This window comes from Rattus norvegicus, chromosome 1 (genome assembly GCF_021556685.1).
Source record: "Rattus norvegicus strain SHRSP/BbbUtx chromosome 1, alternate assembly SHRSP_T2T, whole genome shotgun sequence".
NCBI classification, from domain to species: domain Eukaryota; kingdom Metazoa; phylum Chordata; class Mammalia; order Rodentia; family Muridae; genus Rattus; species Rattus norvegicus.
Window position 1 is genome coordinate 257,186,993 of NC_141534.1, and position 22,126 is coordinate 257,209,118.

The window sequence follows — 22,126 nt, forward strand, 5'->3', positions numbered from 1 at the left end:
CCAGCATGGCGCTCAGAGGACTTTGAAAAGCTGGCTGTTCTGCCTGAGCCTTCTACATACAAACTTAAAACCTGAGTCCTGAGAGCATTCTACCCCGAGCACTGATGGATACACCTTTAATCCCAGCACTTGGGAGACAGGCAGCCTGGTCTACAGAGCTAGCTCCAGGATAGCCAGGGCTAACCTGGGGGATGGGAGAGGATATATCTGCCATTTTCAATTAATTGTCTCATAGCTATTTCTTCTCTAGCATTTTTCTCCAAAATTCTTCACTGTTAGAAGAAATGTCTGTGCATATACATCATATATTTGAGTTTACAGTGTTACTGATCTATTTTTATTTTTCCTATTCTTCCCCGTCTCGAGACAAGAATCATTGTTACCTCAGTCTAAGCTCACACTGAGGTATTCCAACGTAAACTTAAGAGCTGGAATTACTAGGCCAATGACCAATTTTTTATGTTGTCCTCTAGCCTTTTGTTGTTACCAAATTGATCTGCCTATTTTTCCCATCATTGCATCACTGGGAAGTCTTATATTGTACCTGCTGTATGTCAGACAGCTGAGGGTTTGATACAGTATCTTTCTTTTTTCTTTTCTCTTTTTTTTTTTTAAGATTTATTTATTTATTTAATGTATATGATTACACTGTAGCTGTCTTCAGACACCAGAAAAAGGCATCGGATCCCATTACAGATGGTTGTGAGCCACCATGTGGTTGCTGGGAATTGAACTCAGGACCTCTGGAAGAGCAGGCAGTGCTCTTAACCGCTGAGCCATCTCTCCAGCCCCAGTATCTTTCTTTAGTTAACTACAGATATTACTAGTAGTTCATTCCCATTTTACAAGTGAGTTAGGAATAGAAAAATGAAGCAATTCTTGAAAGTTATATAGAGTTGGGGAGGTGTTTAAGTCCAGCTTAGATAAATAGTAATTTCCAGGATAGCCACTGCTATAGTTAACCCTGTTTGCTTTCTGGTTGTTTTGTTTATTCTTTTTTGTTTCTCTCTTTTTAAAGTTAACATGGTGCTTCATGTTTGTAATCCTAGCATGTGAGAGAGTAAGGCAGGGGGATCACCACAAAGTATAGAGACTAGCCTGAACTACAGAATAAAACTATCTCAAAACCAAAAAGTGCTCCAAAGCCCAGGGACTGTGGCAGATAGAGGACAGGAGTGTGAGAACTAGAGCTTGGGAAGAACCACTGAATCGCTGTCTTCTGGGCTTGCTGTGGTTGTCGTAGCTGTAAACGTAGCAGTGCTCTTGCCTGTGCAGGACTCACAAGGACCTGCCTCTCCTGGGGAGTGGTAGGCAGTGTATGATTGCAAGGAGACTCCTCTCCTTTGTCATCTTACTCTGTGTGGCCGCTGGTAACGGCTTTGCCCAGGAAGTAAACCCTGACTCATGCACATGCAAGTAGCCTCTATTAAATAAAGTTAATGGGTCACAGAAGAAAAGAAAGAGAAATTGTTTACACTAGGGTGTGGAAGGGGATTAAAGGTACATTGCTAACAGGTAAGTGGCATTGTGAAAGGATGAATGAACGTCCTATTCTGACACCAGATATGTTGAGTTTGCCACCTACACAGAGGCCTGAATTAGAGGTCTGATCTCCTGGAGCTGGAGTAAGAGGTCGTTGTGAGCCACCTACTATGGGTGCTGGGAAACAAACTCCAGTCCTTTCTTAGAGCAGTATGCACCGAGCCATCACTCCAGTCCAACTTAAGACTTCGAAGTAGCATTATACAAGGATGGTGGATGAAAACATTGGCCATTTGATGATCAATTTGATCTCTAGACTCTCTGGATGGAACTTAATTTTTAAACCTCTAATCACAGATTAAGTTATGGTTATCTTCATGAGTCACCTTATCTGCATGAAGAGAGTTTCATTTGTTAAGAGCACTTGTCGGGACCTAGTCACAAAGACAAGATACATGTTCTCAAAGCACAGGGTCATGTTCACATTTGCTTTTTATACATAAAATGTTCATGGAAGGAAGGACTGAAGCCAGTCCTTTCACAGTAGTAGCTGTGGAAAGAGGAAGCAAGTGGCTAAAAGAACCCACTTGGGAGGTCAAAACTTTTAATACATTTTAATGGGTTTTTTCTTTCTTTCTTTCTTTCTTTTTTTTTTTTTTCCTAGCCCAATGAATGTTGTTGGGTAGTGATGGTGGTTGTTGAGGGTTTTTTTGTTTTTGTTTTTTAGCAAAAATATGTCACATAGTCAAATGCAGAGTCTACAGAGATGGCTCAGTGGTTAAGAAAGAGCACATAATCTTATAAAAGACCTGAGTTTGGTTCCCTATAGTCTGCAATTTTATCTCCAGGAGTTTCTATGCCCCTTCTGGCCTTCATTGGCATTGTACCTGTGTGAACAAACCCACACATACACAAATAACTAAAATAAAAAAGCCATGTTCATGCATTTTCTTTTTTTAGGAACCTTTACTAAATTCAGATGTGTAAAATTAGTACGTGTGTGTACTCAAAAGTGTATGTATTATTCTTTGTGTACACATGCACATTAAGTGTGCCTGGACCTACTCCTCTGTGCATGTGCATGCAGAGGCCAGAGCAGGAGCTTTAGTATCTTCCTCTGTAACTTCCCATTGTGTTGCCTTAAGGAACCACTGAACCAGAAGCTCATCCTTGAGCTAGGCTGGCTAGTGAGCTCCTGGCATATGCCTGTTCTCATCTCTCAGTGTTGGAATTTCAAACACGGCATGCCTGGATTTTTACATGGTTGTTGGAGATTTGAACTCAGGTCTTCTTGCATAGCACTGACCCATCTCCTATACTTGTTTCCCTATATCACTTTGGTAGTTTATTTAGGTCACTCATAGGATCTGTAGTAATCATAAGGTTATTACTGTTATATTCACGCAGTTTTACATAGTTTTCTGACACCCAGAACATTAAGGAACATAACCTTTTCAAATGACAACTAAGCTAGGTACAGTGACATGCATCTGTAATCCCAGTTTCTCCAGAGGCTGAGGCAGGGCGAATGTAAGTTTGGGCCTTGCCTGGGCTGCATTGTTAGAACATGACTCAGTGTAGCTGTGCAGAGTTTCCTACAGTGAGTATTGACTCCATACTGCTTTCTCAATGATCCTGAAATACATGCTTTATTTTCTTCTCAATAGTTCTGAAACACAGAAAACACTGGGGGGAAAAGGAAGTGAAGATTCATCTTATAATCCAGTATTTTCAGCTCTTCCTGAAACCAACATTTTAAATGTGGTTAAGGTAGGAGAGAATTTGTATATACTTAGCAAGGGGCCAGAACCAGTTTTGTGGTTAATTGTTTGAAACTCCACTGGTTTCTTACCAGGTGAAATGTCTTTGCAATTATTTTTCCATTATACATGCATTTTTCTCTTATTTTTGTTTTAATACAACAAAAGTGACCTTCGGGTCAGAATTTTACAGTTAAAGTGTTAGAATGTAGTTTAGTAACCAAGTAATTGCAGCGTGCAACATTTTAGTTGCTGAATTCAGTCAATAATACTGAAAATGGAGAAGAAAATGCTAATCCTTTCATTGTTTTATTTATGTTTTATTCGTGCCTTTTGTAGACATCTGATACTTGTTATCTGTGTGATCCTTTTTTGAATTTCTGTCAAGAATATAATCTAACTCCTGAGGTAATTTTGTTCTTTGTCCATTTCTGGCAGTTCCTAGGCTTATGTACATCTATACATCCAGAAGGTTACCAAGATGGAGAAATAATGTTGCTGATTTTAATGCTGTTTAAAATGAGTTTGGAAAAAGAGCTTAAACAGATTCCATTAGTAGACTTTCAGAGCCTCCTGATAAATCTCATGAAAAATATCAGAGATTGGAACACAAAGGTAATGTCTCTCAAAATTTAGATGTTGCAGCCAAGATGGTGGTGTGGTGCATACCTTAGATTCTAGCACTTAGGAGTAAAGACAGGAAGTTGAAGAGCTAATGGGGTCACCTTCAGCTACACGGTGGCTACAGGACGATCTACAAAGCCCTGGGTGTTAGGGTCTTGTACTGCATCACAGTGTTTTCATATGCATTCAGAATTCAGGGATTCTAAGCTCAGTTAAGAACGATAGTGAGGAAGGCCCTGTTGGCCAGAACTGTTTCCCATTAAATTAATAACTGGGTTCTTTTTGTTTGTTTGTTTGTTTTTTTGTTTTCTAAAAGCAGCTATTTTTGTTTTTCAAGACAGTTTCTCTCTGTGTAGCCCTAGCTGTCCTGGATCTGATCTAAAGACCAGGCTGGACTTGGAACTCACAGAGATCCACCTGTCTCTTCGTCCCAAGTGCTGGGATTGAAGGTGTGACCCACTACCACCCATCAAGTAACTGTCATTGCAACATTTTTGGAGGGATTTACTGTGTCTCAGCATTTACAGGTTCTAGCAACCCAATCAATACCTTTGTCCATGTTGGGCTGCCTTATCATTCACTGTAGATGTGGTAACACTTCAGGTTCTAATTAACTATTTCAAATTAAGATAAAGGGTGGCCAGGGAGGCATGACTAGCATAGCAGGGCTACAGTGATATCATCTGAGGCCTTCAAGGATGGCCTTTCTGAAACAGCCTCTAAGCATGACCGACATGATTGCCATACCTGCAGCCAGGATTGAGTTGGACATAATTAGCCATGTGGGGGCTGCACATAGATAATTTATTAGGCCTTTTTGTAGGTACATTTTTAGACCAAGGTTTGGTTACACTAGAGCCCAGAAAAGTGCTGACCAGGCTCCAGAGATTACCAGGAGATAACGTATCTTGTCTGACTACATCCAGTGCTTACTTCCCTTATCATTAGCTTATTTTGAAGCAGCTGTTGTTTCTCATAATTAAGAGAGAGTTCGGTGGTTGCATACTTGCCCAGTAGGTATAAGGCTGGGCTTTGTCACTAGAAGAAAAGAAAAATACTATAACAGGATCCAAGAGTGCAAGAATTTTCAGGTCATGAACATATCTGGTCTTGTGTATATGTTATTATATACACATGGGAAAACTGGGATTAGAATACTTAATTCTTTCAAGAAATACTACCAAGTACAAACGAAGACAAGGTTTGGCAACAACATGGGAGTGACATGGCGTGCTAGTAGAACATACTACCAGTTTACAGTATTATGTATTATGGTCACTGTAGTAGGTTCTAAATGACCTGTGTTTTTAAAACTCAGAAATCTTTTTTAGTGATTTATATTAAGGCAAGAAGTTATGTAGATCTGATTCTGAGCTGGTTCTCTTTTTTTCAGGTTCATGAACTCTGTTTGGGCATAAATGAACTTTCCAGCCATCCCCATAACCTTCTGTGGTTGGTACAGCTAGTCCCTAACTGGACATCTCGTGGAAGGTATTGAAAAGTGAGATAAATGTTAAACTGTTTTATAATGCTGACCCTAGTTAAATGAGTTCTTACTTTGAGTCAGGTTCTTACTATGTAGCCCAGTCTGGCCTCAAACTCAACAGTCTTTCTTCCTCAGCCTCCCACGAATGTTAAGTTTACCAGCCTAGGCTACCATGTGCACCTTGGGACTTTTGTTTCTATTCATCATCTTTTCTTTTTTTTTTTAAGATTGATTGATTTGATTGATTGATTGATTGATTGATTTTTGGTATGTGAGTACAGTGTAGCTGTCCTCAGACACACCAGAAGAGGGTATCAAATCCCTTTACAGATGGTTGTGAGCCACCACGTGGTTACTGAGAATTGAACTCAGGACCTCTGGAAGAATAGTCAGTGCTCTTAACCTCTGAACCATTTCTCCAGCCCCTATTCATCATTTCTTTGAATGTTCTTTTATTGAGGGAAAGGTGTAGAAATCCTGATTGTGATGGTTTGTATATGCTCAGCCCAGAGAACGGCACTATTAGGAGATATGGCCTTGTTGGAGTAGGTGTGTGTGAGTGAGTGGGCTTTAAGACCCTCATCCACTAGCAGCCTTCAGACGAAGATGTAGAACTCTGAGCTCTGCCTGCACCATGCCTGCCTGAATACTGTCATGCTCCCACCTTACTGATAATGAACTGATCCTCTGAACCTGTAAGCCAGCCCCAATTAAATGTTGTCCTTTATAGGACTTGACTTGGTCATGGTATATATTCACAGCTGTAAAACCCTAATAAAGGAAGACAGAAGTTGGTACCAGGAACTGGGGTATTGCTGTGATAGGCCTGTCCATGCTTTTGTTTGGAAGAATGTGGACTTTGGGACTTTGGATATGAAAAGCAGTAGAATGCTTTAAGTGGGGCTTAATGGGCCATCCTAGTAAGAATAAGGAAGACTTTGTTTCTGGGGGTGATTTGAACTGTGGAAGCCTAGTTTTAGAGATTTCAGAGAAGAATTTTAGTATATGGCCAAGAGACTGTTCTTGTGGCTGAGGAATTCTTTGGTGAAGAATGTGGCTGCTTTTTGCCATTGTCCAAAGAATCTACCCGAGGCTGAAGTGAAGAGACTCAGATTTATTGCATTAACAAAGGAAGTCTCAGAAATACCCATCATAGACTTTTTTCTCTGGTTCAGTCTCATACAAAGCATTTTAAACAAGCATGGCAAGCTAAGAAAGGAAAGATATAAAGTACCAAGGAGTAAAATGGAGCTGAATCCTGTGTTCAAGGATATTAAATTGAATTAAGGCAGTAATGACCTTGGGGCAAGATTCTACACAGCTAAGTTTAGATCTAGACGTGGAAGTATGTCGCGCGCCCAATGTCCCGCCAGCAAGAACGACGCGCGGCAACAGGATTCTTCTGCGAGCAAGCCTTTACTGTGTTACAGCTCTTCTCAGTGTTACAGCTCTTCTGAACAGGGACTCCGAGCAGCAAAATCGCTCGGCTTATATAGACAACATTATGCTAATTATCTCTCAGGGATTGGTGGGGCTTGGATCACCCCACTACTTGTCCTCCAGGGATTGGCGGAGAATGAATCACCTCATTAGCATATTAACGGTCAACTGACACCTGGTGCATAAACCGCACATGTGCAGTACCGCTGTTCACCACTAGAGGGAGCCCTAGCAAGGGGACAAGCCTGCACATGCGCAGTAAGTCGTTTATATCCAGACAAGGCTGGATGTTGGCGCCATCTTTGTTTCGCCGCGCCGCTCTCTACAGTAGTACAAGCCTTTAATCCCAGGATACAAAGACAAGATCTCTGATTTTAAGGCCAGCCTAGAACAGAACAAATTCTAGGTGAAGAAAAACTTAAATCTAGGTTTGGTTGACCACAGCTTTAATCCCAGTGCTTAGGAGACAGGCCTATAGATCTCTGAGTTCAAAGTCAGTCTGCAGAGCAAGTTCTAGAACAGACAAGCTTAGGCAGTGAGAGAGTTGGAAAACAGAAAGTGATAATGTAATAGAACAAGGAAGCCATGTTCCAGCCCCAAAAAGCAGCAGAACTTTGCAGCTTTGGCCATGTGGTTTTGGCTTTAGAGTCCAGAATAGAAGAGACTACTTGGGACAATGGATGTTGGTTAGCTGTAGCTAAGAAATTAGTGGTGATTAAGAAGAGACCAGTATCACTGAAGTAAACTCTGGGAAGTGTTTTTTGAGAGCACAAAGAAGTTGTGTTCATATTCCAAGATTTACCTCATGCTGCAGCTGGACTTGGTAATGTTAAGAGTCACCCAGGTGGTACTGGTTTTGAAGGCATGAGGCGTCGTGAAGACCAGCTGAGGATTGAGAGAGGCCATGGAAGGCCATTGGTGAAGGTGCAGCCTGAGTTGCAGTAGGTGGCCCAAGACTAAAGGGGTCATGCAGAGGAGTTGAGGCTTGGCACCATGAAGGGAGCCTATGAGAGGCTACTGGTGAAGCCTAGATGCAGTTAAAGACCCCAGAGTATTGGAGATGCCAGTACCATGGGATGATCACCAAGGACAGCAGCAGCAGTGGAGTGGATCAACCTGACTTAGAGCGCTACAGAGGGCAGAGCTGGAGAAGTGATGGCCAGCCCTCTGGAAGAGCCCAGAAGATCATGTGTGGATCCCAGACATTGAAACAAGAAGCTGTGAAGCTGAAGTTGCCTTGGGGACCCCAAGATGTTAGAGATTTCAGAGCCGTGGGACATCTGCCAAGGAAGGCTGCTGTCGGGGAGTGGAATGAGTCCAGGAGAAAGAAGTTTGTTGCAGTCCACAAAGATGAAAAAGGAGCTGGAGATCTAAAGACCACTTTGACATCAGCCATGGAGATGCAGAGTCTGGAGTTTGTCCTGCTGGGTTCCTGTCTTGCTTTGGGGATTACAGTTAAGTGACTGGATGAATCACTTTGGACTTTTAACATTGTTGAGACTGCTATAGACTATGGGGACTTTGGGCGCTGGACTAAATGCAATTTGAATTATGCTATGTTTAGGTATGGCCCCCATAAACTCATGTGTTTGAGCAAGCCTATGGAGCCAGAGTGTAGAAAGGGACGGTTTGTATATGCTCAGCCCAGGGAGTGGCACTACTAGGAGGTGCGGCCTTGTTGGAATAGGTGTGTTATTGCGGGTGTGGGTTTTAAAACCCTCATTGTCTAGCAGCCTTCAGATAAAGAGGTAGCACTCTCAACTCTGCTTGCACCTTGCCTGCCTGTTGTTGCCATGCTCCCACCTTGATGATAATGAACCTGTAAGCCAGCCCCAGTTAAATGTTGTCCTTTGTAAGACTTGACTTAGTTGTGGTGTCTGTTCGCAGTAGTAAAACCCTAAGTAAGGAACTGATTATTTCAGTTCACAACATGATTATTGTTGTCTTGATACTTTTAGTATATAAATCAGTATTGACCGGTGCTTCTCAACTTTCCAAATGCAGTGACCACTTAATACAGTTTCTATTTCTGGTGACCCCCACCATAAAACTATTTTTGTTGCTACTTCATAACTAAATTTTTACTGTTATGAATTGTTATGCAAATGTCGGATATGCAGGCTCTCTGATCCGTGATCCCTGTGAAAGGGGTGGTAAACCACAGGTTGAAAACTGCTGGTAGATGATCCATAACACAAAAATGAATTCACTTTTATCCTTTAATAAGATTATTTATTTCAAATAGGTTGGTTTTCTCTCAGTAAGTCAACAAGATTAGCAACAGAGGCTCTTAGTGAGCTTTAGGCAGTTTCTTTCGTGGTGGTGGTGGTGGTGGTGGTGGTGGTGGTGGTGGTGGTGGTGGTGGTGGTGGTGGTGGTGGTGGTGGTGGTGATAGTGGTAGTGGTAGTGGTGGTAGTGGTGGTGGTGGTGTTTGGTGGTGTTTGGTGGAGGGAGCTGGAGGAAAGTTGAAATAGTTTCTTTGAGTAGCTCTGTCTATCCTAGAACTCTGTCCTCCAACTGGGCTGGCCTCAGATTTGAGATACCCGCCTGCCCTGCCTCCCAAATGCTAGGATTAAGGTCGTTAGCCATCACACTCAACTTTCTTTTCTGTTTGTTCTCAGTAGCTCAAGCTAAGTCTAGACTCGGCCTGCGGTGGCAGCTGCTCTTGCGCTCCTGGTGTTCCCGTGAGCACCAAGATCACAGGCATGCACCACACCACTTGTGCCTGCTAGCCAGCCATGCTACCAACTGAACTGTAGCCCCTCCAGAGGCAGTTCTAACTTGGTGTGTATGTTTCCTACATGAGTATACTGCAGCTCTGTAATAGTTGTTTCTTCTATAACCCTGGGAGATGAAGACTTCTCTGGACTTAACTACGTGCCTGTCAGCGGTATTGCTTAAACACACTATAAATGCTTTTCATTTCTAATTCCAGGCAGCTGAGGCAGTGCCTCAGTCTGGTGATTATTTCAAAGCTTTTGGATGAAAAACATGAAGATATTCCTAATGCCAATAATCTTCAGGTAAAAATAAATATATTTTTGTTTCTAATGGGAGAGTTAGTGAGATGTTGGGAAAAATAAATTTATGAATTCTGAATCAGATGTCCTGATTAGCTGGGTGTGGTGGCTCATGCTTTTAATCCTAGCACTATGAAGGCAGAACTAGCCAGACCTCCAAGTTCGAGGGCAACCTGGTCTACAGAATTCTAGGACAGTCAGTGCCACACAGAGAAACCTGCCTCAAAAATGTCCTTATTAAATTCAGCTTTCAAGCATGATACTGTTGTTATAATCTTTAGCATGATACCTAATAAAAAAGTTTCAGTTTATTTTTTTTAATCTGTAATGGAGATGGTATAGCCGCTACCCTATAGGACAGTTATAGACTGATGAATTAATCTGTAAATAAACTATTTAGCAGTTATGACATTGAGAATTTATCTACTGTCCCAAGATTAGCAGTGTGATGATCGATTAGAAGTTTCCGAGCTGTTAACCACATCTTATACCTGTTTATACAGGTGGCCTTTATAGATCCCAGAGCTTAATGTGGTTTGCCACCACTTGTCAGTAGAGATGTATATGAATATGCAGAAGTAGATCATACAGAAATTTCACTCAGTTCTGGTGACTTTGCAAAGAGTGGTAGCAGCGATAGCGCTACCTATCGTTGGATCTGAAAAATTACAAAACTTCATCTGGGTATGTCTGTATTGTTTGAATTGCAATTCACTGTAAGGTAATAGGTTATGTCCTAGAAATAAATGAAGATATCCTAATGCCAATATTCTTCATGTATGATACTCTACTCTTGGAAACGTAATCTAGTCATATAAATCAACGTATAAGAATATGCACAGGATGCTATGGGATAAAACTGACTCCCACCCTAGTCAGGTGGACATGGATATGATTATGGCTCCATTCCTGAACCATTAGGATAATTAAAAGACCTCAGTGCATTAGTGATTATTTATAGCCATTAAAGGATCCAGGATAGCATTTCTGCTGTTGGTTTTACTAACATCTGTCTTGACTATTACATTTTTCTTTTAAATCTGTATAAAAGAGAACCAAATGAATACCCATCAGGCTTAGTGCTCAGTGTCAGCCAGACTGCCACTCACTAATAGCCCAGTCAGCCTTAAACTCGCAGTGATAACTTCCTGTTTCAGCCTCAAGGGTTGAGATTGCAAGTCTGAGCCACCACATTGGATAGTGCTTCCTTTTTAGAACTCAGTGACCGCTACTATAATGTCATTTGATCTTGTCCTGGGCATTTATGTCCCGTTTCTAAATGTAACATAAAATACCTTAAACATTTAAGGACTTTAAAGTAAACAGAAAAATGGGTAATCATAGAACTATCAAGCCAGGAAAAGGAGCGGGAATGAGAGTGGGCACACTGGAATTAGCTCAAGAGTTGACTGGTCTCTTCTCTTCATAGATCCCAGTCCTACATCGCTATCTAGTACAGATGAAGCCTTCTGATTTGTTGAAGAAAATGATCTTGAAGAAAAAGGCCGAACAGCCCAATGAAACCATCGATGACAGTCTTCATTTAGACCTTGAAAAGCAGGTATCCAGAACAGAAGCTCGGAGTATAATACAAAGGGCATCCAGTAAATCCTGTTTTATAGTTTATTGCTTTCTGACACTTGTTAGAACAGAGTGAGAGTTGGGGTGTGAGGGTTGTTGTTACTAATGTAATACGCTCTACTGCAGACCAGGGCTAAGCAGCTGTAAAAAGAAAGCACTTAGTTTAGAAATCAGAAAGTCTGGTTTAAATACACAGCTTTCCTTCCTCCCAGACTAAGTGAAATCCTTTCTTTCCTGAGTAGCTTTGCTACTCTGTAAACTGGGATGGTATTTCTACTAGCCTTTTCATGGGTAGTAATTTCCTTCTTCTCTCTAACAGGCATATTACCTGACCTACATTCTTCTCCATTTAATTGGGGAAGTTAGTTGTTCTCATTCTTTTTCTTCTGGACAACGGGTAGGTAATATTTAGTATTATTATAAGTAGGTGATTTCACTTGTGAAATGGATGAGCATGTGTGTATTAGAAGAAAACTTACAAGTTAACTGGTTTTGCTCTAGAAGTCAGAGTGTGCTCTGGAAACTGGAGAGTCATGGTACCCTTCAACTATTTCTTAGTGACAAGAATTATTTGTCAGAGATGGCTCAGCGGTTAAGATGGAGATAATTTTTTTTTAAGATTTATTTATTTTATGTACATGAGTACACTGTAGCTGTCTTCAGACATACCAGAAGAGGGCATCAGATCCCATTACAGATGGTTGTGAGCCACCATGTGGTTGCTGGGAATTGAACTCAAGACCTCTGGAAGAGCAGTCAGTGCTCTTAACTGCTGAGCATCTCTCCAGCTTGAGCCTTGCCTGTTCTCCATAATGAGTTCCAAGATAGCCAGGGCTATATAGTGAGACCCTTCTTAAATAATGCAGTTAAAAGCATAAGAGACTGGCAAGGTGTTTTAGCAGGTAAAGGGCTTGCTAAATAAGCAAGCCTGATAACCTGAGTTCACATCTTAGAATCCATGGAAAGGGAGGAGAGAACCAACTTATAAAGTTGTCTTCTGACCTCAACCCATGCACCATGGTATACACACACATGCACACACATACATTCCTTCATGGAAGTGTGCACACATGAGTGCACATGCCCTTGAAGACCCCAAATCCATTGAAGCTATAGTTAACATGATTATAAGATGCCTAACATGGATTCTAGAATCAAAATCTACTGAACCATCTCTCCAAACGCAGTAAAGGGCAAGCATGCAGGTATTCTTCTGAGGGAAGAGCAGAGAGCACTGGCACAGGCCTGTAGCTGCACTGTTCTCTGCAGTCAGGAGGTGGAGAAAAGGGATAATGAATTAAATTGTGAGCACACGAGTGCTAAAGCCCATGCGACAGTCAGTGCTCATTCCACCTTATGAGGGCTCAAGTTTAAATTAACTAGCAGTGAATCATAACCATTATGTTCTTATGGAAGTCAACACCTTTCATAGATGGGACTCTGTTAAGTAAGTTTTAAGCAATTTAGTTTTTCTTTAACTGCATAGTTTGTTGATTTGCAAGACTTCAGAATTGTTTTCATCTATTGCATTTGTTTTGTTTCGTGTAGAAACACTTCGTGCTGCTTTGTGGGGCTTTGGAAAAGCATGTTAAGTGTGATATTAGGGAAGATGCAAGACTTTTCTACAGAACTAAAGTAAGTATATTATTTGTGGTAGGTGTGTAGGCATACACGTGATGTGGTGCACATGGGAGGCCTTGGGACAGTTATGAGCATCAATCACTGCTTTCTTTTTTTTGTTTTTGTTTTTGTTTTTGTTTTTTGTTTTTGTTTTTCACTTTTATTAACAAAGTTTGTTGCTCCAACTTCTCAGGATTTGCTTGATCACACCTAGAATCACTGCTTTCTTTATACCTGATTTAAAACACAGTCCATTGGCCTTAGAGCTTCCAGTCATTACAGATGTGTGCTGCGACAGCTGGTCTACCCTGATTCAGTGATTCACACTCCAGTCTCAGGCTTACACACACTTTGTCCACTGAGTGCCCAGTCAGTATATTGATGGTGATCCCAGCACTTGGGAGACTCTCTTGGAGTGGGGCGAGGGAAATTGTCTCTGTGTGTGTGTGTGTGTGTGTGTGTGTGTGTGTGTGTGTGTGTGTGTGAGAGAGAGAGAGAGAGAGAGAGAGAGAGAGAGAGAGAGAGAGAGAGAGAGAGAGAGAATAGCTTAAAGCCTACTTAATTGGAAACTCAGCCAGATATGCTTATTTCAGAAGAACATAAAAGGCCTTTTTAAAGTAAGGACAGTTTCATTATATGGCCTAGGCTTGGTTTAAGCTCCTTCTTGTTGTTGTTTTTGAGGCAGGGTCTCACTTTGTAACCCTGCTGACCTGGAATTCGTTGTATAGAGCAGGCTGTCTCTGAACTCACACAAATCCACATGCCTCTGCCTTCCAAGTATTTATCACAGGTTTCTACCACTGTGCCTGACTTTCCTCGAGCTTTTTTGTTTTGTTTTGTTTTTTAACATTCATTCCTTCATTTCCTGGGTGGGGGTGGGTATGCACAAATTCCAGTGTATGCATATTGGTTGGGGTATATCAGTCACAGGAAAACTTGTAGGTCTTGGTCCTTTTATTCAGCCATGTGGATCCTGAGAGCCAAACGTGGTTATTAGACGTCATGGCAAATACCTTTAATTGTTGCTGTCTTGCCTCAGGCTCCTGAGTATCAGGTAAGTCACTCACCGCTCTGAGTTAGGAGGTGGGTAGCGAGTCAGCCTCTGCTGAGTGCTTTGCCAGCTCTGTTGAAAGCACAGGTAACAAGTAATCTCAAGGCAAATATATTCTTTACTTTACTCTTTGTTCTAAAATTTCAGACACTCAAAGAAAATTTCTTTAGCACTATAGGGACTTTTGTCTTTGTCATTATACAAGTTAAAGCCCTTACACAGGGTATAGTCAAGTGCCTGCTGTACTAGCATGAGCACCCACATAAATAGGGGTGGAGCCTGGTGCTGGGGCAGGGGCAGAGACAAGCGGGGCCCTGCTCACCAGTCAGCATCTAACCAGTCTGTGGATGCTGTGAGTGCTGTTGTCTCAAAGACTGTGGTTGAGAATGATGAGGACACACTGCTCCACACACATTTGGTCTCAGACACAAAGCCCAAGTGTCAGAAGTATATTCTGGAGTGTGACACGTTGGCAGCCTACACACGCAGCGCTGTTGGCTGTTGCTGACAGACATCCTCGCAGGGACCACTAAGGCTTAGATGTCATTCTTTTTTTTCCGTATTTAGGAGATTGGTGTGTTTGCCACATTGCTCATGCAGGGGTCATAGGACAACTCACAAGAATGGGTTCACTATTTCCATGATGTGGGTTCCACAAGTGGAACTCAGGCCACCAGACTTTTACTCAGCAAGTGCTTTTATCCACTGAGCCATCTCACTGACCTGGGTTTTGTTAAAGCTGTCCCGGCAAGGCTGGCCCAGAGCCTCTCTTAGAGAGAAGCAACTGGCCCTGTAAACTGCTGCAGACATGGTCTTCTTGAAATCGGTTAGTAGCTTCCTGCTTCTCCAGACCTTCTGTAGACAAGTTATTATTCTGTAGACATTGTTATTAAGACAGTTTTCTAAACTTTACATAGTGAGAAAAAGTGGAAATTTTAACTTTGGTTTTGAGGCAGGGTTTCTCTGTGTAGCACTGGCTATCTCAAGAATTCCTCTGTAGACCAGGCTTGCCTCAAACTCAGAGATCCACTTGACTCTGCCTCCTTGTCTTCCTGACTTATGGCCAGGAATGGTGGATCACTTCTTTCAAATCAGCATTTGGGAGACAGGTAAACAGTTCTCAGTGAGTTCAAGACCAGCCTGGTCTACATTAACCAGTTTTAGGCCACAGACCTACATAGTGAAAATATGTCTCATTTTTTCTGGCTATTTTAACTAGCTTATTCTAGGTGAGGTAGAGCATGCCTGCAATCCCAGCACTTAACAAGTGGAGGTAATAGGGGAAGCCAGTCAGCCACAGCTACGTGGGGAAATGTCTTTGAAGGCAGATTTGTGGTTCTCTGGACCATCTTTAGTAACAGGAAATCAGGCATGGTAGTGCATTGCTATAGCCCCTGTACTCAGGAGGCTAAAACTGCTTTAAATTAAATGTTAGCTGGGCTGGCGATGGCTCAGCAGGTAAGAACACTGACTTCAATTCCAGACGTCCTGAGTTCAATTCCCAGCAACCACATGGTGGCTCACAAGTATCTGTGTGTGATAGATACAGATTCCATCTGTAATGGGATCCGATGCCCTCTTCTGGTGTGTGTACAGTATACCCGTATACATTAAATAAATAATTTTTTTTTCTTTTTTTCGGAGCCGGGGACGGAACCCAGGGCCTTGCGCTTGCTAGGCAAGCGCCCTACCACTGAGCTAAATCCCCAACCCCAATAATTTTTTTTAAATGTAATGTTAACCAAGGCTACATAGAACAACCCTATCTCATAAAATAATTTTTAAAAAGGAAATTTAGTACTGGAGAGGTGGCTTACTGTTAAGAGAACTGACTGACCTTCCAGAGGACCGGATTAGATTTCTAGCACTAACATGGTGGCTCACAAGTATCTGTATGTGATAGATAACTCCAGTTCTAGGAGATCTGAAGCTCTTTTCTGGCCTCAGTGAGCAATGAACAGATGTACTTGGGGGTAAAACTCCCATACACATAAAATAAAAGAAAATTAAGGATGAGTGAGATGGCTCAAACCTTTTAATCCTAGCACTAAGGAGGCAGGAGAAGGTTGATATCTTGAGTTTGAGGCCAGCCTAATCTATATACAGAGTTCCAGAATAGCCACAATTATATTGAGAGACTGTCTCAAAAAGCAAACAAGAAAATTAAGTAATATTTCACATTTTAGATTATAAAAAATATAAATTATGGTAATAAAGAAAATATCATTTTGACAGCCTCCCCAAAAAGATGCTGCCTTTTACTGACAGCAATCAAACAGAATTGTTGGGTACAGGCCTGTGATAGCTCTGGGATATGTGTGGGTTTGTATTTAACTTTGCTGTTTTGTTTGGTTGGAGCAGGGTCTCCCGAAGCTGAGACTGCCCTTGGACTTGCAGTCCTGCTGAGTGCCAGTGCACAGCCTGCACCTCCACAGTAGGGCTGCCACTGCTTTATGTCATGCTAGATTGATTGTACTTAAGTGCAGATACTTTGATCTGATACCTCTCTCTCTTTGTTATTTTTAAGGTAAAAGACTTGGTTGCCAGGATACATGGAAAATGGCAGGAAATAATCCAGAACTGTCGGCCTACTCAGGTATCATTTTATTTATTTACGTTTTATTTATTATGAAAACTCCTGCATGATGTATGATTTGTGTCTGAATTTTAGAGTTTGTTTTCTTTCTGTCCATTATTTTCAGAAATGGCTTGCACACATCTAAAAGTGTCACAGAGAATCAAACACAGGAGCTGTCTCACGAGTACTTCTAATAGTTGTTAAGATAAACACACAGGGCACATTTCACCACACTTTTTCTGTAGTCGCTCCCTGTTCCTCCACCACCTTAAGGCCTCTGCTCCCCTTAAGATGCCTGTCTGTCTTCTGTGGAGGTTTTCCTCTTGTGGATATTTCCTGCATGTGAATAAATGATGTGGTCTTTCGTGATCAGCCTCTCTTACCGGACAGTGACAAATCTATATTGTAATGTGTATACCCTTTCTGTTGCTAAATGACATAACATTTCATTTATCCACTTACAAAATGAGCACAAGGTGGTCCTGCTTTCTGACCATTAATAATGATTTCCCCATGAACATTTATGTACAAGTATGTGTGAGTGAGGAAAACATCTTGAGCATATTCTCTGGTAGAATCCTTTTTTTTACCGAATGTCAGTGGTGTTTTGCTTACAGGGTGGTCTGTAGCCAGGTGTAGTAGAGCGCAGTGTTACCTCTTCCTCCACTGCTAGCGTTAGAGGCGTGCACCACCGCCATTCACTCTGAACTGAGGAGCAAAGCCAGGGCCCTGTGCATGCTTGGAGGACTCCTATCAGCTGAGCTTGGGGATGTCCTCGAGCTCTCTGCAGTGTGGAGCCTTTTGTTGTTGTTTATTAAGTATTTTATTTTGTGTGTGCGGATGGTTTATGTTCATGTTTGCCTGTGCCACTTCTATGCCCAGTAACCTTGGTGGCCAGAGTAGTATGTCAGGTCTCCTAAGATGGGAGTGAAGACATTTGTTGACTGTCACTCAGTGCTGGGAGTTAAATTCAGATCCTCTGGGAGAGTAGTCAGTGCTCTTAATTACTGACTCATCTGTCCAGTTCCTTCAGTAAAATTTTAAGGCTAATTTGCTGTGCCAGTGTGGCATTAATAGCAAAACTTGATCATCAGTCTAACACATTAATCTTCTTAAATACATCCCCTTGTGGGTGTGCCCATGAGAGAAAATACCCTCTACTTGTATTATACTTGTATTATGCATTTTTACTGGTAGGTCACAATATAAAGGTTATAAAATCAGAAGAAATTTTCAGCTGCACATGGTTGCTTCATGCTTTGAGTCCTAGCACTTGAAAGGCAGATGCAGGCAGGTGTCTGTGAGTTCAGGGTCAGCCAAAGCTACATAGTAAGACCCTGTCCCAAGAAAGAAGAAAGAAAGAAAGAAAGAAAGAAAGAAAAGAAAGAAAGAAAGGAAGGAAGGAAGGAAGGAAGGAAGGAAGGTAGGTTTGTTTTCAGAGAGATAGAGAGATAGATAGATAGATAGATAGATAGATAGATAGATTTTATCAACTTTCATTATCAAATCCTGCTGTCCAGTGATTAGTAGTTTTAGAAGGATTAATTTATAATCTAATTAAAATTTTCCTTTTTTCTTTTTTTCCCCCCTTCTCTAAGGGGCAGCTTCATGACTTCTGGGTGCCAGATTCTTAACAGAAGTTACAGCAGCAAAAATACAAAACGAGAAGGGCCTTTCCAAGGGGATTACTGTGGGATCCAGCAGATGCTAAGGAACACGGCTGTGTGCATATGCAGTGTGAGGCTGGTGATGAAGACTTTCCCGTTTCTGAAGGAGATACGAAGTGCCATCTGCAGCTGCCTGTAGAGGAAAGGGGGGAGGGTGGAAGCAGCTGGTAGCTGCGGACCCAGCCTGCCCCTCCTAGCACCTCCACCTCCTGCTAAGTCTTCAGCAGTTATCGTGTAAGGGGCTGCATAGCACTTGGATCATCAGAAAGTCAGGAAGAAAAGTGCGGGCCAGCCTGAGATGGACGCAGAACGGAAGGTTCAGCTGCTTTTCATTTTCCTTTTGGTTATTCTAGGGTGGAAAGGGAAGGCTCAGAACAGAGCCCTATAATTAGAAGTGTTGGTCTCTTCTAAAAACCCATAAACCATAGGCAGTTTCAGCCCATATATATCCTTTAGTATTCAAGATTATAAATCTGAGATTTTTAAATATATTTAAAATCAAGGAACAGACATCTGGTATATTGTCAGACTGCCCTTAGAGGAAGAGATTAAGCTACAACATAGTGACTGTTTTTAAAATGCCAGAACATTCACAGGCAGTTTGTTTAGGGTTTCTTGTAATGCATATATTTTTAAATACTGGTTTAATCATAAAATCTCAGCTAAGCTAGAATTCTGGCCATTGGTAACTATATTACAGAAGTCTCTATATAAAGGCTTAACAATCTGGAAGTTTCCAAAATCCTTGTTTCCACAAGTATATAATTTAGCAGAGGCCTTGATGGTGTTTATTTTGGGGACGTGTGTGTGTGTGTGTGTGTGTGTGTGTGTGTGTGTGTGTGTGTGTGTGTGTGTACAGGTGCACGTGTATGCGTGCTCATGGCACACTCAAGTCTGTATCTTGAAGTTGTTGCACTTGAAAACCACAGCTGCTCTAAATTCTTTGAAACACTGGAAAGCCATCCTTTAGTTTAGATGTAGAGGTTAGCAGAGGCGCACATGCTAGGTTGAGCCTTACTCCCTTTGAAGACTTTGGTAGCGACACTCCTGCCGACTGCTGTCAGTTTGCAGAGTTTGCTTCCTAAAAAGGATGCCAACTGCTTATTCTTTGAATGTTGGCTGGAGCGGCTTGCTGTCTCCTGAGCATGCTAATGTCTGTGTGGGTCCAGGGGAGAGGGGTGGAGAAGGGAACTGGGCTCAGTGTTATGGTTTGAGAGGAGAAAATAAGTTCTGAGAGCTAACTTTCTACCTCTAAACTGAGGCTTAGGAATAAAAACCATTTTATCTTAAATCCATCATTTAAAATAGCGTTAGCAACTTTAGAGCTCGTGTCAAGCATTGGGCAGTTAGAGATTCTATAGGGAAAACTACACAAATCACATTTTCAAGAATTAAGGCTGATCCAGGCTCCAAGAGTCAGACCAACAAAAGTTTTATTCTGTGTTGAGTTTACTGGTAAGAATATTGTCTTGATGCTACCTCTCAAGGGTATTGTTACAAATGCCACTATGGTTAAAGAGATAGATACGAAGAGTTATATTTGACTGAAGCTTGAAACTCTGGCATCTATCTGCCCAACAGTGGGGCTTTCACTCTGTAATTTAATACCTTGTAGATACATTATTTGTGTGTAATTTTATAAGTGTTCATATTTTTCTCATTTTGCATTGTGTAAAGTGTACAAAATCTCAAAGTATAAAAATCTGCTTATATTGCTTGTAATTACAGTGTGTAAATATTTTCTATTGTGTACATTGACGGGGACAAGTGGGTTATTCAGGTTTTTAAGTGATCCTTTTATATTGCAGTTTCAACCAATAACCACCCATCAAATTTAAAACCACTTTGATACATTCTTATTTAGCAGTTCCAATAAGAATAAAATCTCTATTTTCAATTGTCTTTCTCCATTAGAGAAAATTGCTTTATCTGTCCCTTTAAAATAAATGGCCAGACATCAGTTCAGGCCTTTGTATTTATGACTCTGGTAGCAGTCTTCAGTCTCCAGGTCATAGTCCAGTCAGTATTTACATTTAGGTTCTCGTAGAAATGTTGTGATTCTATTTTAGCACAAGTAGCTCATGGTTTCTCCCAAATCAAGTATTTTCCATCTCCTTCTGAGTCCCCATGCGTTGTCTCCCTCTGCCTGTTGTTGCCCAGAAAATGGGACGGTGAGGAGGGAGGAGATGCTTGTTGCACAGAGACTGTCAGGCCATGTGTGGGACTTGGCAAACAAAGCTTGCACTGAGTGGTGGTGTGTTTGGCAATATTACTGTGCCAAAAATAATCCTTGTCTACTTTTCTGGATGTGTATGTCAAACTTTTTACCCTTACTGCAAGCTGAAAATTAAAGTTCTTGTGTTTATGCTTTTGTGTGTAACTGCCTTTTCTGACCTGCTTTTCTTGTTACCTGAAAATACAGTTCTGTAATTCGTGTTAAATGAAGAGGCTTTTTGTGCACAAAATCACCTGTGTAGCACTGAAGTCAGTGTTTGTGCATTGTTTTGTCTGTGTCCTGATGGCAACGGTGCCTTTGTCACCTTTCAGAAGGTTGGCTTTTTTTTTTTTAATGCAAGTAGTAGCTTGCTTTTGACTTCACAAAAAAAAGAAAGAAAGAAAGAAAGAAAGAAGGAAAGAAGGAAAGAAAGAAAGAGGAACAAAGAAATATATACATATCTCCCTGGTAATGATAGATAAGATAGTTACCACCCAGGCGCTGTTGAAGCATTTGGGGGTTTTTTTGTTTGTTTTTTGTTTTGTATTTTTTTCTCCCCCTCTCCCTCCAATCAGAATAGATAGAGTTGGTGGGGTCAGTAATAATGTGTGGAGTCTTGAAACCAGGAGGATTTTTAAATTTAAAACCTGACTCATTGACAAGCAGCTGAGTTGGAGGACTTACTTGGCTTGTCTCTCAGGAGGCAGGGGTAAGGTATAGTTGGGTGCGAGAGTCAGCAAAATTCGATCTTATGAGGACGCCTACTCTATGGTGCAGGTGCACCTCATCTGTGCCTCAGTTTCCCCGGGGCATTCTTGTCAGCCAGTTAATCTACTAGCTCTTAGGCAGTAAATGCAATGGTTTTTTCTTTCCTTTAAAATTTTATACTGTCTTGTTTAAAAGTCTTCTGAATGTATGTGTATGTGTTATTAAAACTTTTTCTCAGCTTAAACGTGTCTTGTAACATTTGATTGAGTAGTAGAGGTGGTTGAGTATCGAAAATACCCTGTTTGAAGCTTTTTTCCCTTTAGCTTGATGCCTTTTTTGTATCTGTGGAAAACAAAGCCACAGTTCTCCACAGTTCATGTTTACATAACGCAATTAATAAATTTACTGTGTACTTTACAGTCAGGAATTTAATCATCTCATTCTTTTTTTTTTTTTTTTTTTTTGGTTCTTTTTTTCGGAGCTGGGGACCGAACCCAGGGCCTTGCGCTTCCTAGGCAAGCGCTCTACCACTGAGCTAAATCCCCAGCCCCTAATCATCTCATTCTTACCTCATTCTACACATCCATTTGGCTGCTCTTACCCACCTCCATGTTAGGGTTTAGTAGTGAACAACGCAAAATCATGACTCTTACCTGCTGGTATCCGGGAAAAACAGACAGGATAGGAAAAAATACCCTTGACCTGGGTGTCTCCCAAAAATCCAGAACCCAGAATCAAGGAAGGTGATGTCACGAAGTGCAGGAGGGTTCCAAGCCACCTGTGACCTGGCAGGCAGGCAGGCCTGCGCCATGCCAGTCATGGAAAGGAGAGACTTAGGACCTCCTAGTGGACTTAGGTGTAGCTGCCAGAGCCATGGTGCTACGGCTGTTTTCT

At 41.5% G+C, this 22,126-nt stretch overlaps 1 protein-coding gene across 1 annotated transcript in view; it reads left to right on the forward strand.

Annotated features, from left to right (window-relative positions):
* Positions 1-21,664, forward strand: part of Slf2 (SMC5/6 complex localization factor 2) — a 62,462-nt gene extending 40,798 nt beyond the window's left edge. The window contains 7 exon segments of the mRNA NM_001134612.2: positions 3,150-3,252; positions 3,681-3,857; positions 5,260-5,357; positions 9,728-9,815; positions 11,242-11,373; positions 12,942-13,050; positions 18,280-21,664. Of these exon segments, the coding sequence (NP_001128084.1) occupies positions 3,150-3,252; positions 3,681-3,857; positions 5,260-5,357; positions 9,728-9,815; positions 11,242-11,373; positions 12,942-13,050; positions 18,280-18,353 (781 nt within the window). The 3' untranslated portion in view covers positions 18,354-21,664.
* The last annotated feature ends 462 nt before the right edge of the window (positions 21,665-22,126 follow it).